Raw genomic sequence first — 14,061 nt, forward strand, 5'->3', positions numbered from 1 at the left:
AGAAAAATCTCTGCCCATGCTGGGGTATAATCTTTCATCCTTCTCTTAGTCAAGACTAAGCACTCTGTTTCTTGTGTACGAGTATATTATGAGGAAGCTGCAATTAGGAAACACACTGCCTATAGCATTTCACAGTGTTACTGGAGATAATGAAATATTAGTCCTTCTTGTCTTGTTACGTTTCATGTTTGACAAGATTAGACATCGGATTAGTCAACAGTTAAAGCTATTCACATCTTTTCAGAAAAAGAAAAAACAAAACTTGTGCAAATAAATATGGTAATATATTTTTTTTTCTACCAAGTATTACAGTATATAAACTAAAAGTGATTCAAAATCTGTACTTTTAAGGCAATGACCCAGGTTATCCTGGGCTATCACATTTCTTTCTTCCTTCGTTATTTCTTACATTAATGAAACATTTCATGTTGGATATTCATGATAATTGTACATTATAGGCCACTGTTTTCACAGTCTGTCGATGATTATGAACAAGAATGATCTGGCATGCTTTAAAACATGCAACCAAGTTTCTTATTGCATCAGGTATCATATTGTTTAACGTTATCCACTCCTACATCAGCATTCAACTGCCATCTGTCACTGAACATGAACTCCAAACTGCTTGATCTTTATGTGTTGGAGTAGATTTTCTGTTACATTGGAGAGCAGTCAGATTCAATACATTTAGCAGTGGAATATTATGACACTGAAAATTGTTAAGATTATTTTATGCACAACAATTCATCCAAGGCCTTCTAAGACACTTTGAAGTTATTTTCACTCTCTTTATGATACAATATGGTCTTGACACTGGCGATAATTATACAATTCAGCTACTCTCAAGTGTATCCACCAGATATCTTTGTGAATAATGCATAAAAATAGAAAACCACATTTATGGTGCCATCATTAAGTTTTGTTTTAATTTTTCCTCTTCTGTGCATATCCAAATAAAATTATAATTTATGGGATATTTATCAAAAAATATATATGGAAAAACTTGTCTTTTACACAGAAAAGGCCAAGCTGCAGAAATGACATAATAAATTTACAGTGTGATCTGAATGGGTAATATTTTTGGGAATATATTCCATAATCACAGGTGCATTGTATTTGTACCTAATGAAATGTCTAAAACACTTCATTATAGAGGGAAAGTTTAATGAAAACCTGCCCACCAAATGGTCATTAATGAAACTTTGTATTGCCAATGTGATTAAATCAAAATCCATCAGGCCCGGCCCCGCAGCATAAAATTCTAGGTCCAACAACTGTTAGCAAGATGAGTGACTATCATCTTTTTCAATTTCTTGGAACTCCTATTTGTGCAATTTTCATACCTATGTGTCTCTGAAGAGGGCATGCTAAGTGTGTCTGCAAAGTGAACAAAATTCTAAAAGACATTTGGTAATGCAGTGACATGAATCATAAAGCATGACTTCCTGTGACCAGGCATACATCCACTATAATCTCCATTAGGGACATATATACAGCATTTCCTTTAAGCTATATATTCAACAACCTTCCCCTTATAAAACTTTTTAGATATAATTTTGGAGCTCTTAACCCTATGACTGCCAGACATTGCACTATCAGATCATATAAGCCATTTTACATTCCCAAAGTAAAAACTGCTGATCTACAAGAAAATCAACATGGAGCACCTGTTGGGGCCATTTATGGTGTACATTTATATGAGGGTGTAAGAAAACATTTCCATCCCCTCTTTGTAAATATAAGACACTTTAGATGCAATATTTCTTGTTCAAAAAGAGTATACCCTCTCAAGATGAAGTCAGGCAGTGCTGCTGACAAATAAACAGTACTCTGGAACATCAATAATTATGAAGAATATAGTATTTCATTTAATTATGGGAGAGATTATGATTGTCATTTCCTGTGTTCTGTAATTCTCTGGTAGTTTCTTTAATGACATTGACAGTAGCACTGATGAATGGCAGTGTAATCAGTGAATAATGAATGGATCAGGATTAGGGAGGAAGTGTTCCTGATATAATCTGTGGTACTATTGCAGTAATTGGAGAATGGAGAGACAAAGGACAACCACTAAAATCTCAGGATACGCAGTATACTGGCCTAGATTCAAACCAGTCACTTCCACTGAATGAGTAAGTTGGCTCATGAGGTAACAATTCTGACCTGTATTCAGGTGTCCAGTTAAAATCTTTGCCAAGGCACTTCCTGACTGGAGATTTCATGGCTTTCATTACCTTTAGGCAACTGCCAACCAAAACAGTACTGAAAATTAGGGCATGGATGCTTCCTTCAACATCCTCCAATTCATTAGTCACTGTCTTTCACTCATTTGACACTATATAGTTTGAGTTTTTTTTATTGCTAGTGTGGTGGGACTAAGTCACTTGTACTGTGGCCACTTCTGGCCTATTGTACCAGCCCCAGATGATCGGTGAGGATGATTGTGGAGCAGTTGGTGGAATGAAGATTGGCAGGGGAAACCGAAGTACTCAGAGGAAACCTGCCCCAGCGCCACTTTGTCCACCACAAATCCCACTTGACCAGACCCGGGATCGAACCCGGGCCACCGCGGTGGGAAGCCAGGGACTAACCGCTTGAGCTATGGTGAGGCCTATAGTCTGAGTTACTGAGTGTCATTAAATATACTACATGTAAATAAACAAATAAAAAGTAAAAAATATTACTACTTGAACCAAGAACCAACTTGACTTATGAATTTATGTTTCACAGCTTGGTGAAAACAAAACAAAATGTGATTTTTGTTTTCATTCAATAGCTTTCCAGAAATAACAGTTAGACTTACCATCTACTGTAGTGTTTAAATCAGAGTCAAGATTTTTAAAATGGTTCAAGGAACATGGAACTTAAGTATGGAAATTTTGAGTGTTTACAAAAATATGTGTTTACCACATCACTAAAAAATTTATTTGGGGCTACACAAAGTACAGCTGGCAGTCCTGGGGTTAAATGTAAACATTGTGTGTTTCACATTATCTTTAATGAGATAAAGACATTTTTCCAGTATAAACACATGCCTAATATAAGAATTGACATAATTTATCAGAAACTTCCAGAAGATACTACAATGAAGCACAAATAGGCTGCAGATTCCAGACTGTTTAAGCTATTATTTTGGACATTGTCCATCATCTGAGATCACTAGAACAATTATCTTTTGTTAATTAGTTCTATTTGCACCTTCAAGATAACAGGATATGAAAGAAATGCTACTATATTGTGTCCCTTAGAAGAGAATCTGCTTTGCCGGGCCCACTGGTACACCTGTCATCCTACCACAGTCCATGGTTTGAGGCCAGTTAAACTGAAGGTCCCAACAAAGTAGGTTTTATTTCATATCCTGGTCATATGAAGACAGAAACAGAATGAAGTTCCCTAATATAAAGTTTTAATAAACTCTGATAATGGACGAAATTAAACATATTAGCTTTAAACAGTATGTTACACTATAGTCAAAAGCTTTAAATTTATATTTCAGGTTGTTTTCCAGTCAAGTGAGCACATAATCATAACTATATCTGCATGCTGCATAGTCACTCAACTTGTTATGAGATATTCTTTTAGGGAATCCCAAAGTCCATTGCCATGTTCACAAGAGTTCACCACTGGATGCTGTAGTGATCCAAATGAATCCAATCCACACCCACATAACCTGTTCCTCTAATACCTACTCCAATATTATCCTCCCTTCTTGGACTCAAAAATGGTCCAACCCCTTCAGGTTTCTCAATGTAACTATCTCCTTCATGCATTAAACATGGAATAATAGGTCCAAAAGTGTATTCTTTGCATTCTGAAAGAACAGGGTTGCTTCCTCAGAACCTATTACTAAGCTGTGTCTGGCAGTCAGCTATGCCCATTGTTCAGCACAGACAACAGTACCATTACTCTCATGAAGAATACTACCATGGTGACCATGCAAATGTTTTTAGGCAGGAGACATGTTAGTGCCATTCAATTTAGAACCCTGGTGTTTTCTATGGTAACAGATTTTTTAAAATTATGGCAATTTTAATAACTTATTTTTTAGGAAAAAGACGAATAACAATATAACAAACCTGCAGAATACTCTGGTGTGATGATTATAACTGATGAGCCATTCCAACTCAACCTGTGATATCTGTACAGTGACTTTGTACAAACACAAGGTATTTTAAAACTACACAAAGAATTTCGTGGTTTGAGACTCTTCTTCACAAAGCATGCCCAAGTTTGTGTGTGTGAACTGCCAAGTTCACTCTAAAGTTCCCCTTTACTACTGCTATATATTTGATGGGCCAAAAGTCACAATTGCGGTTAAATTATGTGATACAGAAATGAGAAAGAAATAAACTTTATATTCACATATGTAAGTATCTTTAGTGAATTCCACTGTAATCATTACAAAGCAGTTCAATGTGCAGTTTTCATTCATAGTGTTTACATAATGGCAAAAGTGTGTCTAATTAAATGGTTTACTCTTCAGCATTGCTCATTGAGAAGTTAAGAATTGTATGAGGCAAGTGAGCGATCAAAATTGCCTCACAGAATATGGACATCTTTCTGTTGGGGTACTTTTTGAGCAACATGTTGTTACACAGTATGTATACTATGGACATTATCTCTTATTAAGTTATCGGATGGGCAATAAAGAAATTCTTATTACTGTGACACTAAAATTCAATGTAACCAGATAATAGGACTATCCACATGACTGACAAAATTTTCTCACAGAAAAATATGTGTTTATATAATATTGAAAATGGATAACCTCAAATAGTACATGCATTATATCAAGTGTGTAAACTCTTCAAGAGCAATATGAGTTACTTCATGAGAACACTGCATATTCATGACTGTTACTCTATGTACTGATTTTTTTGGACTGCCAGACTACATAGAAGAGTATTTCCATATTTGGCTCTGAATAAATTGACAATATATCTCACTGATCATTTTCGTGGGAGAAGAGCATGAGTAACAAGAACTATCCCAGAATGAATTTGAACTGCAAAGAAGGAACAGACTTTCAACATCTCTTGTTAATGTGTATGCTGCAACATTAAGGACAATGAAGATAAATAAAATAAATTAAAAATATATTATATCTTTCTCATGGTTATGCCACATTTTGGTCACCTTGCATGTGCTCCCAATTGTGACTTTAAGCCCACTCTGTATCTTCACAGACAAGGTATGCTGAATGTGACAAATCACTGGAGATTCTTGCTGAGCAGAAGATTGTTGTGTGGACCTGACAAGTGTCTGATGAGCTCCTGCAAACTTTCAAATGAAACTTCACAGAAGCAGCAGTTAAATCGACCTTCACCCCCTTCACTGATCACATTTCGATGCACTGAACACAGATGTTTCAATAAATGTGCTTTCTGCTTGAACATGGCTACACACAATCGACATGCAAATGGTTTTTCACCAGTATGCACACGCAGATGTGTCTTGAGGTTCCAGCTCATACCAAATTGTTTACCACAGTACTCACAACGATATTCTCTAACTGGTGGGGCTTTCCCAGGTGCTAAGGATGTCGCTGAGCCACCTTCCCCACCAAGTGATTCACCACCTCCTGGATTCACCTGGGCTTGACAGATTGACCAAGGGCCCCATCCTGCTCCAATTTCTCTTGCTCCAAATTCAGCTGAGCCTGACAAGCTGCCATCTCCACTGGATGGTCGGAACTTGACTTCTTCAGGGCCATGTTGTTGCGGTGGGGAAGTTAGATCTCCAGGTCCCGGTGAAGCAGTGGGGCGATCTAGGTACTGTGGTGCTGATGAGGCAGCCAGTGGAAGAGGCAGATGGCTGTGAGGACCACGCCCACGATGTACTGGGATGTCATCAATGTAGGATGGACATAAAGGTACAAATGGTGGGTTCTGGGCAGGGGAATTGTGGAACCCTGGACGGCGTTTACGATGTGGAGTGACTACATAGTTATCAGGTGATGTCTGCATTGTGTCAGAAGGTTTTCCTACATCATCTGGCAGCTTACAGTCTGGTTCTGGTTCAGAATAGAAGCTGGTGAAGTGTGGCTTTCTCTTGGTTCGGTGGTGAAGGTGGGCAACATCTAGTGGAAGAAGAGATGCCAGGGTCTTATCATGGGGTTGGTGATGTCTCTCATCGCTTTCAATGCCTAATGGAAAGTCTCTGATAATTTGGACACCTGTTGGCTTCTTACGCCTGGAAGGCTGTAAATAACAATTGTTACTTATTACAAAACAAGACAACTATCAAGTGTAACAAAACTTTTACTAAAACATTGAGTCAATAAAATTACCTCTGCATGTTTTGGTCCTATAGGCCCATTTCTGAGGTTTGTGTAATAAAAGAAAATTGCTTAGATGTACATTTAAAATTATGTCTAAAGTATTAATATCATATTGCATATTTCTTCTGAGTACAAGAAGAAACTCTGGTATCTGTTTCAGTTGCTTTATCTTCAGGAATGTTGTTATGTTGTTTCTATGTGTTCATCATATGAAGTGTTGAGCAGTACTTTGTTGGTAGGTTTGTCATATCTCTTCTACTGTTTGTATTGGTTATGTGCTGGTGGAGATATCAGTGACATAAGCCTATAAAGATTGTTCTATAGGAGCCAAACATGTAAAGCCAACTTTATTGACTCAACATTTTAGTAAAAGTTTTGTTAGACTTCATGTTTGTCCTGTTCTTTACAATTAATATAAAATGAAGCTGTTGAAGGTAACAGATGTTCCCTTTACTGAATTAATGAAATAAAATAGCACAATTTTAATGGTTTAGAACACTCTTCCTTTCACCCCCACCAAACGCCTCTCAAAGTTTAATAATAATTTTTATAAGCTTTCATATAAATACTGTTCTCATTTGACAAACATCTGAACGATATTCTCCCCCTGTTCACTGAGCTCCACAGTGTGTCTGGAGTAAGAGTTGCAATGGCTGCAGTGATTTTTCCCTGTACTTTTTTAAATTAATAAGTTTAATTGAACGGGCATCATTTTTTACCCCAGAAAGAAGTGCAATATAATCAGGTCAGAACATCCATGTTGACAGTTAATAAAACCACCTTCACCAGTACAGTTACTGAAAAATTTGGAATTAAGGCTTCTTGGACATTTTGTTAAAAATATAACAGGAACTTAGATTTAAAGTTCACTATCCTCAATTTGTGGAAAGGTATACATTTCTCCTTCATGGCATAATTGCAAATATCAGTTAATGTGCCATCAGAGTCACTACATATGACAAACCATGAAAACAAGAAAAGTAAGTGTGAGAGTTTGAAGAAACACTAAAAAATAATCAGTTATTTGATTAAATATAAACTTTAGGTACCCCCGTATATATATACATAAAGCAGAATGCAGTAAGATGATGTGAATCATATTTGTAGCACAAAAGGATAGATTTGCTCTCACAGATATCTCAGAACACTTCTGTTCTCAATTCAGTTGCAGATAAGACCACGGTTTTATACTCCCATTTACATCTAAGTCAGTGCAGTGGTCTTTTTCCTTCTGGTTTCCTACCATATTAATGTATGCACTACTGCTCCAATGCAGGATGCATGCCCTGAACATCTCATCATCCTTAACTTCATCATTCTAATTATATCTGGCAAAAAGTACAAGTTATAAAGCTCCTCATTATGCAGTTTTCTCCAGCCTCCTATTATTTCATCCATCTTGGGTCCAGATATTCTTTCCTCAGCACCCTGTTCTCACACACCCTCAGCCTGTGTTCTTCCATTAATGTCAGAGATAAAGTTTCACACCTATACAAAACTGCAGATGAAATATGAATAGAAATGCTACCAAATATGTTGCAAAGTATGTACAATTTAAGGATTTGTTGCAAAATGGTTATAGGTTCATTTCTATGCTACTTTTGCTAATTCAGAAGAAAACACAGCCTCACAGTATTATATCTGTGAATGACAATCTCAAGAAATTAAACAAAAATCATTATGAACATCATGCCACTAAAGTCTCCACTTTGCCATTGTACTTTTTCCTTTAATTTTTCTGTCAATAACAGTGATCTGACAGAGGTACATACTTCTGAAATGTGAGCAGTGCTATTGTCATGGTCCCATAAATTTTGTGTGGTACATCTCTGAAAAATAAGTAACTTGTGTTGTTAAGGCAGTATTTTTGCAGAATGTAAAAAGACAAGACATCTGTAAGAAATCTAAGTGTAGATGCAGTAACTAATGAACCATTCCAACTGTGCTTGTGAAATTTGGAATGGAGATATACTGCAAACATTTCAGGGTCCAGAAAATACTGTAATTATGAGTATGTTGTTTTCATATGGGGCCTGTGGGGCTGCAGGCTAATTTGGAGAAGCAACCTAACTACAACAAACCTTTGTGACAGTATCTCTGTCAGATGTGTCAGCACTCAATTCCCTATGCTCGCCTACATCAGCACTCCTCACATGACCCGGGGACTGTGGTGAGTCACTGCTCTCATCAGCATTCGACATAGACAGGTTCACTGGATTCAATGAGCTGCGTCTCCTAACTGGTGTCAACTTCTGGTGTATGCTTCTGTCCCGAACATTACTGATTCGCCCAGCATCTTTTCCGTCATCTTCTGCCTCACTTTCTTCCTCTTGAATTTCTTTTTTCACTGTCACATTTGCCAGTGGAAATTCTTGGGTCTCACTTTTAGTGTCACACTTATTTGCAGAACCACCACACTCATTTGAGATCTCATCTGTGCTTTGCTGTTTGTTGCTGTCTCTGCTGGCTTTCCCTGATCCTTCCTTGCCACTAGATTCAGAGTTCGTGGAACTTTCACTCAGCTGTGGTTCACACTGCCTTGGAGATTCTTTTCCTTGTGAATGGGCTGCTTGTGGTTCTGAATATTTTTCATCCAGAAAGTCGGATTTTATCTGAAGAAGCTGGATGAGTTCACGTAAACTATCAACATCAGAAGACTGGAAAACAATTATAAAATTAATTAAAATTCACAGACACGTGCATCAGGTAGGCATGAATTGCATAAAAGATTTTAGCATACAAATAGAAGACCCAGAAGGACATAAATAGGTTGTAGAATGGAAGGTGGATGCAGCTGTCTCAGTATGGTGTCCAGTGGCAGGTTTTGGTATTAGTGTTGAGGTTAAAGCACCAACGTTACTTGGTAGGAAGGCTGTGGAATGGAAGTTGGATGCAACTGTCTCCATATGGTGTCCAGTGGCAGGTTTTGGTATAAGCAGTGTTGAATTTTTGGGTTATATTTCCATTCAGTCAGTTACTTATGACATGAACTTGGTAAAACAATTCAGTCTTCAGTATCACTAACTTCAATAAGAGTATGAGTGCCAAAATAATTTTGGGTAAACAGTGACATTCAATACAGCATGAAGAAATACATTATATATAATGTGTATGTGAGATTCCTTTCACAGTCTTGCTTGTGCCTGAACATAAACCTGTCCAGTGTACATATTCTGTTAATTCCTTTCTGAATGCATTTGCTCGAACATATGCCTGGCCAGTAAATAATATACTGTCAATTCCTTTCAGAACGTTGTACATGCCTGAACATGAACCTGGCCAGCATATATATGGTGTTGATTCTCTTTCGAATCTTTTTTGCATATGAAAGTAATACCATCAATTGCTTTCAGGATCTTGTTAAGTACCTGAACATAAGCCTGGCCAGTATACAGGAAGTCCAGCAGCAGCCTCATGTCTGCAGCACGCACACCAGGGAACTGGATGGTGACTGGGCTCTCAGCAGACGGAGTCTCCTGGAGAACCTGCTTGATTAGAGGACTAGATGATGCTAAAACAAGGCGATGTGCCCTTAACGTCTCCTTTCCCTCGCATACAAGTGCAACATCAGCAAAGCACTCTCCATCAAACCAAGTACGGATCTCATTGATTAGTGTTGTATGATGCTTGCCATAGTGCAGGGTCAGAAGACCGCTGCTGTCGAACATTGTCTGGGGTTTCCAGTCTGTGGAAAAAGAATATATATCTCAACTGTACAGTTTCTCCTATACACAATTCAACTGTGTTGTAAGAATCTGGATCCACAATATAATGTCTCTCTAAGCATTACTTCATATGGTCACCTTAGTATTATAAACAAAGCTCTGCTGAGGAAGCCATGATAATGTGTGACTGTTACAACATCTGAAATCTGAGAATAAGTGGAGGATGACAGAATGCTTGCAAAACAAGAAGAGGAAAATATACTAATATTCATCCTGTTGTTGGAGAGCCTGTTCACATTGGCAGTGTGACATGGGAACTGCAACTGCAACTGAAAATTACAATCAAGTCAATGACTAGCAGAAAATGGAACCGCAGATACTGATGGGCTATGCATGCAGAGTTTTACCTGTGGTCTTGAACAGCAGTGAAGAAGTCTGCAATGGATTAAAACTGTCACTGGTCACTAACTTACTGTGGAATGCAGACCCACTGCTAGGCAATGACCACGAAATAAGCACCTGTACTACAGCCGTTGCTAAGAAATGGCTGCACAAAAGCATGTTCCCGTGGCAACAATTGCTCTGTTACAGAGGAACGGTGTTTTTTGTACAGTCTGTGCCAAGATGTTATAAGCAGGACAAGTTAGTGGAGTCAGTTGGTGAGTGAGTTAGATAACAGCTGGGGTTCAGCTGTTGTGAGCTGTGGCTGTGAGAAGCTGGTAGTTGAGGCTAGGGACAGTTCGAGAGCCAGAGGAAGGGGAATGTTTGATGTTGAAAGCTGCTACCAAGCAATGCCTAGTGAAGGCTGAAACAGACTGAGAAGACCTAGTGTGCTGATAGTGATTTGTGAAGTGTGTAAAACAATGAGAGCATAATCCTTACTTGTAGTTACGAGTTGTATATGTTCAATAAATCTGATTACCAAACCAAACACCGTCTGTAGTCATACTCTAACCACGTGACAACTGGTGTCAGAAATGGGACTGGATTGAAGATTGCATTGTGCAGTTACAGTGTCAAACCACAGAAGTGGAACAGCCGATGGAACAAATAATGAAAGCCTGCTGGCCAGGATGCCAGCATGCAGACTCTTCATAACCACCACTGTGAGAACCTCAAATTGTACAGAGCTCTCTCCTGTATGAGTAAATGGTTTACTTCTAACAAGTTGGTTCTGAATCTAGATAAAATAAATATAATAAAATTTACAAAATATAATTCATGACAGTATCAATTAAATATTGAATGTAAAGATAAATATATAGAAAAATCAGTAAACACAAAATTCTTTCATTTACAAATTTGTAACCCCTTAAATGGGAAAAATAATACAGATCAACTGGTTCCTAAGTTAAATGGAGCATGTTATATGGTTAGTCTACAGTGAGTATCAGCAACACTGACACTATCAAACCAATTTATTTTGCATATTTTCACTCTATAATGAATTATGGAATAATTTTCTGGGGAAATTCAGCCAACAGCAAAAATATATCTACATTAAAAGAGAAGATTCTTAGAATCAGGGCAGGTGTCAAACCTAGGAATTCATGTAGAGGCCTGTTTAAGACACTAAGAGATCTTACCTCTTCCATGTAAAGGCCATTTTCATTACTGAAATTCAGTGTAAACAAACAAGCACATTTTCAGACTAATTCAGCTTCCCACAGTGTTAACACAAGAGAGCAACTGACAACATACAATGTTTTCAAAAAGTATGTACCATGCTGGCATCAAGACTTTCAACAATCTACCATCTAGTCTCAAAAGACTTATTAATGAAAGACATAATTTAAAATAGCACTAAGTAGATGTTTAAATACACACTCATTATTATCCGTTGATGAACTCCTATTATCTAAAAATGACTCTTGGTCTAATCAAAGATTTATATAAGCAGCATAAGTGTTGTGTTGATGTACAGTAAACCCTCGTTAATCGGAATAGACTTAGAACAAGGGACTCTCAATAGATAAGAAAGAAAAAACATAAGGGTTGAATGTTTACTGAGAAGTAAAGGGGCCAGACTTCAACATACACCTAGAAAATCACTGAAACGTCTAGCCCGAAAGGCTGGAGTGTCAAAGTATAGTGCAAGAACGGCAACACAATTGCTGAAGCAATCCAATGAAAGTTAGTGTTTGGTGTGCTGTAAGTGCAAGAAAGAGCGTTATAACTGTGTTTTTAGTTGCGAAAAGTATCTACGCGTAGAGCAGACAACATTTTCAACACCTCGTGTGATGTGTGAATTGTAACTACTTCATTCCAACCATTATCATCCATCAGGCATGCTGATTCATCGGCAAATGCGCCTCACAGCAAGCAGCACACCTCTCGCAGTGAAGCGCAGAGCCGTTAACTCGTCAAGTTACTAAAAAAACCCCTGTACATATTGTACACAACCCAAACAATAATCACATACTATGGTACAAACACTGAATCTGAAAATTTCCCAACTCTCCCAACTTTCCTGGTGATATTCAAGTCAATGTTGCTCTAGCTGCTGTGATGCTGCTGTCACCAGTTGGGCAGAAGTTCGGCAGCTGTAATCACGGTATATTCACGAGCAGAAATTATGCTCATTTTCGAACATTACTTGTCATCGAAATTGTTCGCTGCTCTTCGTGAAGCGTTTAGCAGTGCGTGCCCTGATAAGAAAGCACTGAATAAGGCAGCAAGACATTTGAACGATAACGATATTTCGGAACACAGGAAGTGTTTTTTTGACACGATTAATGTGGATAGTTATATATTTTCCTTTATTGCTAGTGGGGTGGGACTAAGTCCCTTGTACTGCGGCCACTTCTGGCCTATTGTACCAGCCCCAGATGATAGGTGAGGGTGATTGTGGAACAATTGGTGGAATGAAGATTGGCAGGAGAAACCGAAGTACTCAGAGAAAACCTGCCCCAGCGCCACTTTGTCCACCACAAATCCCACTTGACCAGACCCGGGATCGAACCCGGGCCGCCGCGGTATGATGGGGACGACTGCCCACAGTGCAAACATAGCAACAGCGGTGTTTATTGCAAGAGTTCTTGGGACACTCCATGTTGGGCGTGACCTCTGGCCACCCTAATCTCCAGATCTACCACTGTCCGACTTCTGTGGAAATTTCTCAAAGAAAAGAGTATTTTCGAATAACCCACGAAGCTTGGAGGAAATGAAACTCTATCGAAGAGACTGTTGCCAGCAAAGACCCACGAACAACTGGCACTGTCGCACGTAACACACTAAAACAGGTTGAAGCTTGTCTTCGAGAAGGTGGTGGACATTTGCAGCATTTGCTACGAAGCTGTTGCGTAAGCTCCCGCAACAATAAATAAATAATAAAACATAAAAACTACAAAGGAACTAATTAATTATCTTGTTATACTGATGTCACATGTAAGTTTTACCTCTAGAATCAGCGTATTCTTTCGCAGCTTGAACTAATCGACCCATACTGCAGTAACCGACTTAGTTCTAAATCGAAAGAAGGCGATTTTCTTAATTTTACAACTGTCCTCCAGAAGACAAATATCCGAATCTGCGGCAGAAGGCAACTGTTTGTGCAAGCTTGCACTTGTACTTGCATCTGCACTTTCTCACTGAACAAGCTAAATAAATCTAAACGGAATCGACTCAAGGACAATAGTCTTACGTCAGTCCTTCCACTTACCACAACAAGCATCACACCTCACCTGAAACGCTTGGCGCCCGCAGTGCAGGCTCAATGGTCACATTAGTAGACCGTTATGTTTATATAATTGTAAGCATTCAAAAATCATTTACATACATTTTTGTTTACAATAACTTTTAATTTTCTATTGCGATATGTATACAATAAGCATTTAAATATACCATTCGGTTTTCTGTACAAAAGAAATGACCGTCTCTGTGATCTAGTAGTCAGAGTTCCTGGCTACAGATCCAGAGGTCCCGTGTTTGATTCTGGGCGCTACCAGATTTTCTGAGTAGTAGTGGGTCTGGAACGGGGTCCACTCAGCCTCGTGAGGATAATTGAGGAGTTATTTCAAGGAAATAGCGGATCCGGTCTAGAAACCCGAGATTAACGGCCGTGGGGATCCGTTGCGCTAACCATGTGACACCCTCTATCCGCTAAAGTTGGCACTA

General features: G+C 38.5%; 1 protein-coding gene across 3 annotated transcripts in view; it reads right to left on the minus strand.

Annotated features, from left to right (window-relative positions):
* Window positions 1-2,617: 2,617 nt before the first annotated feature.
* LOC111870567 (transcription factor Ken 1) overlaps window positions 2,618-14,061 on the minus strand; it is a 37,268-nt gene continuing 25,824 nt past the window's right edge. For 2 of the 3 annotated variants that reach the window (XM_023862952.2, XM_023862951.2), the window contains exons 3-5: window positions 9,649-9,965; window positions 8,362-8,937; window positions 2,618-6,200 (exon numbers count right to left, since the gene is read on the minus strand). In XM_023862952.2, the coding sequence (XP_023718720.1) occupies window positions 5,211-6,200; window positions 8,362-8,937; window positions 9,649-9,948 (1,866 nt within the window). In that variant the 5' untranslated portion in view covers window positions 9,949-9,965 and the 3' untranslated portion in view covers window positions 2,618-5,210. Of the gene's footprint in view, window positions 6,201-8,361; window positions 8,938-9,648; window positions 9,966-13,343; window positions 13,377-14,061 lie in introns of those variants that run through there. The other variant, XM_023862953.2, reaches the window with a different exon arrangement.

The sequence above is a fragment of the Cryptotermes secundus genome, unplaced genomic scaffold (genome assembly GCF_002891405.2).
Source record: "Cryptotermes secundus unplaced genomic scaffold, Csec_1.0 scaffold117, whole genome shotgun sequence".
Lineage (NCBI taxonomy): Eukaryota > Metazoa > Arthropoda > Insecta > Blattodea > Kalotermitidae > Cryptotermes > Cryptotermes secundus.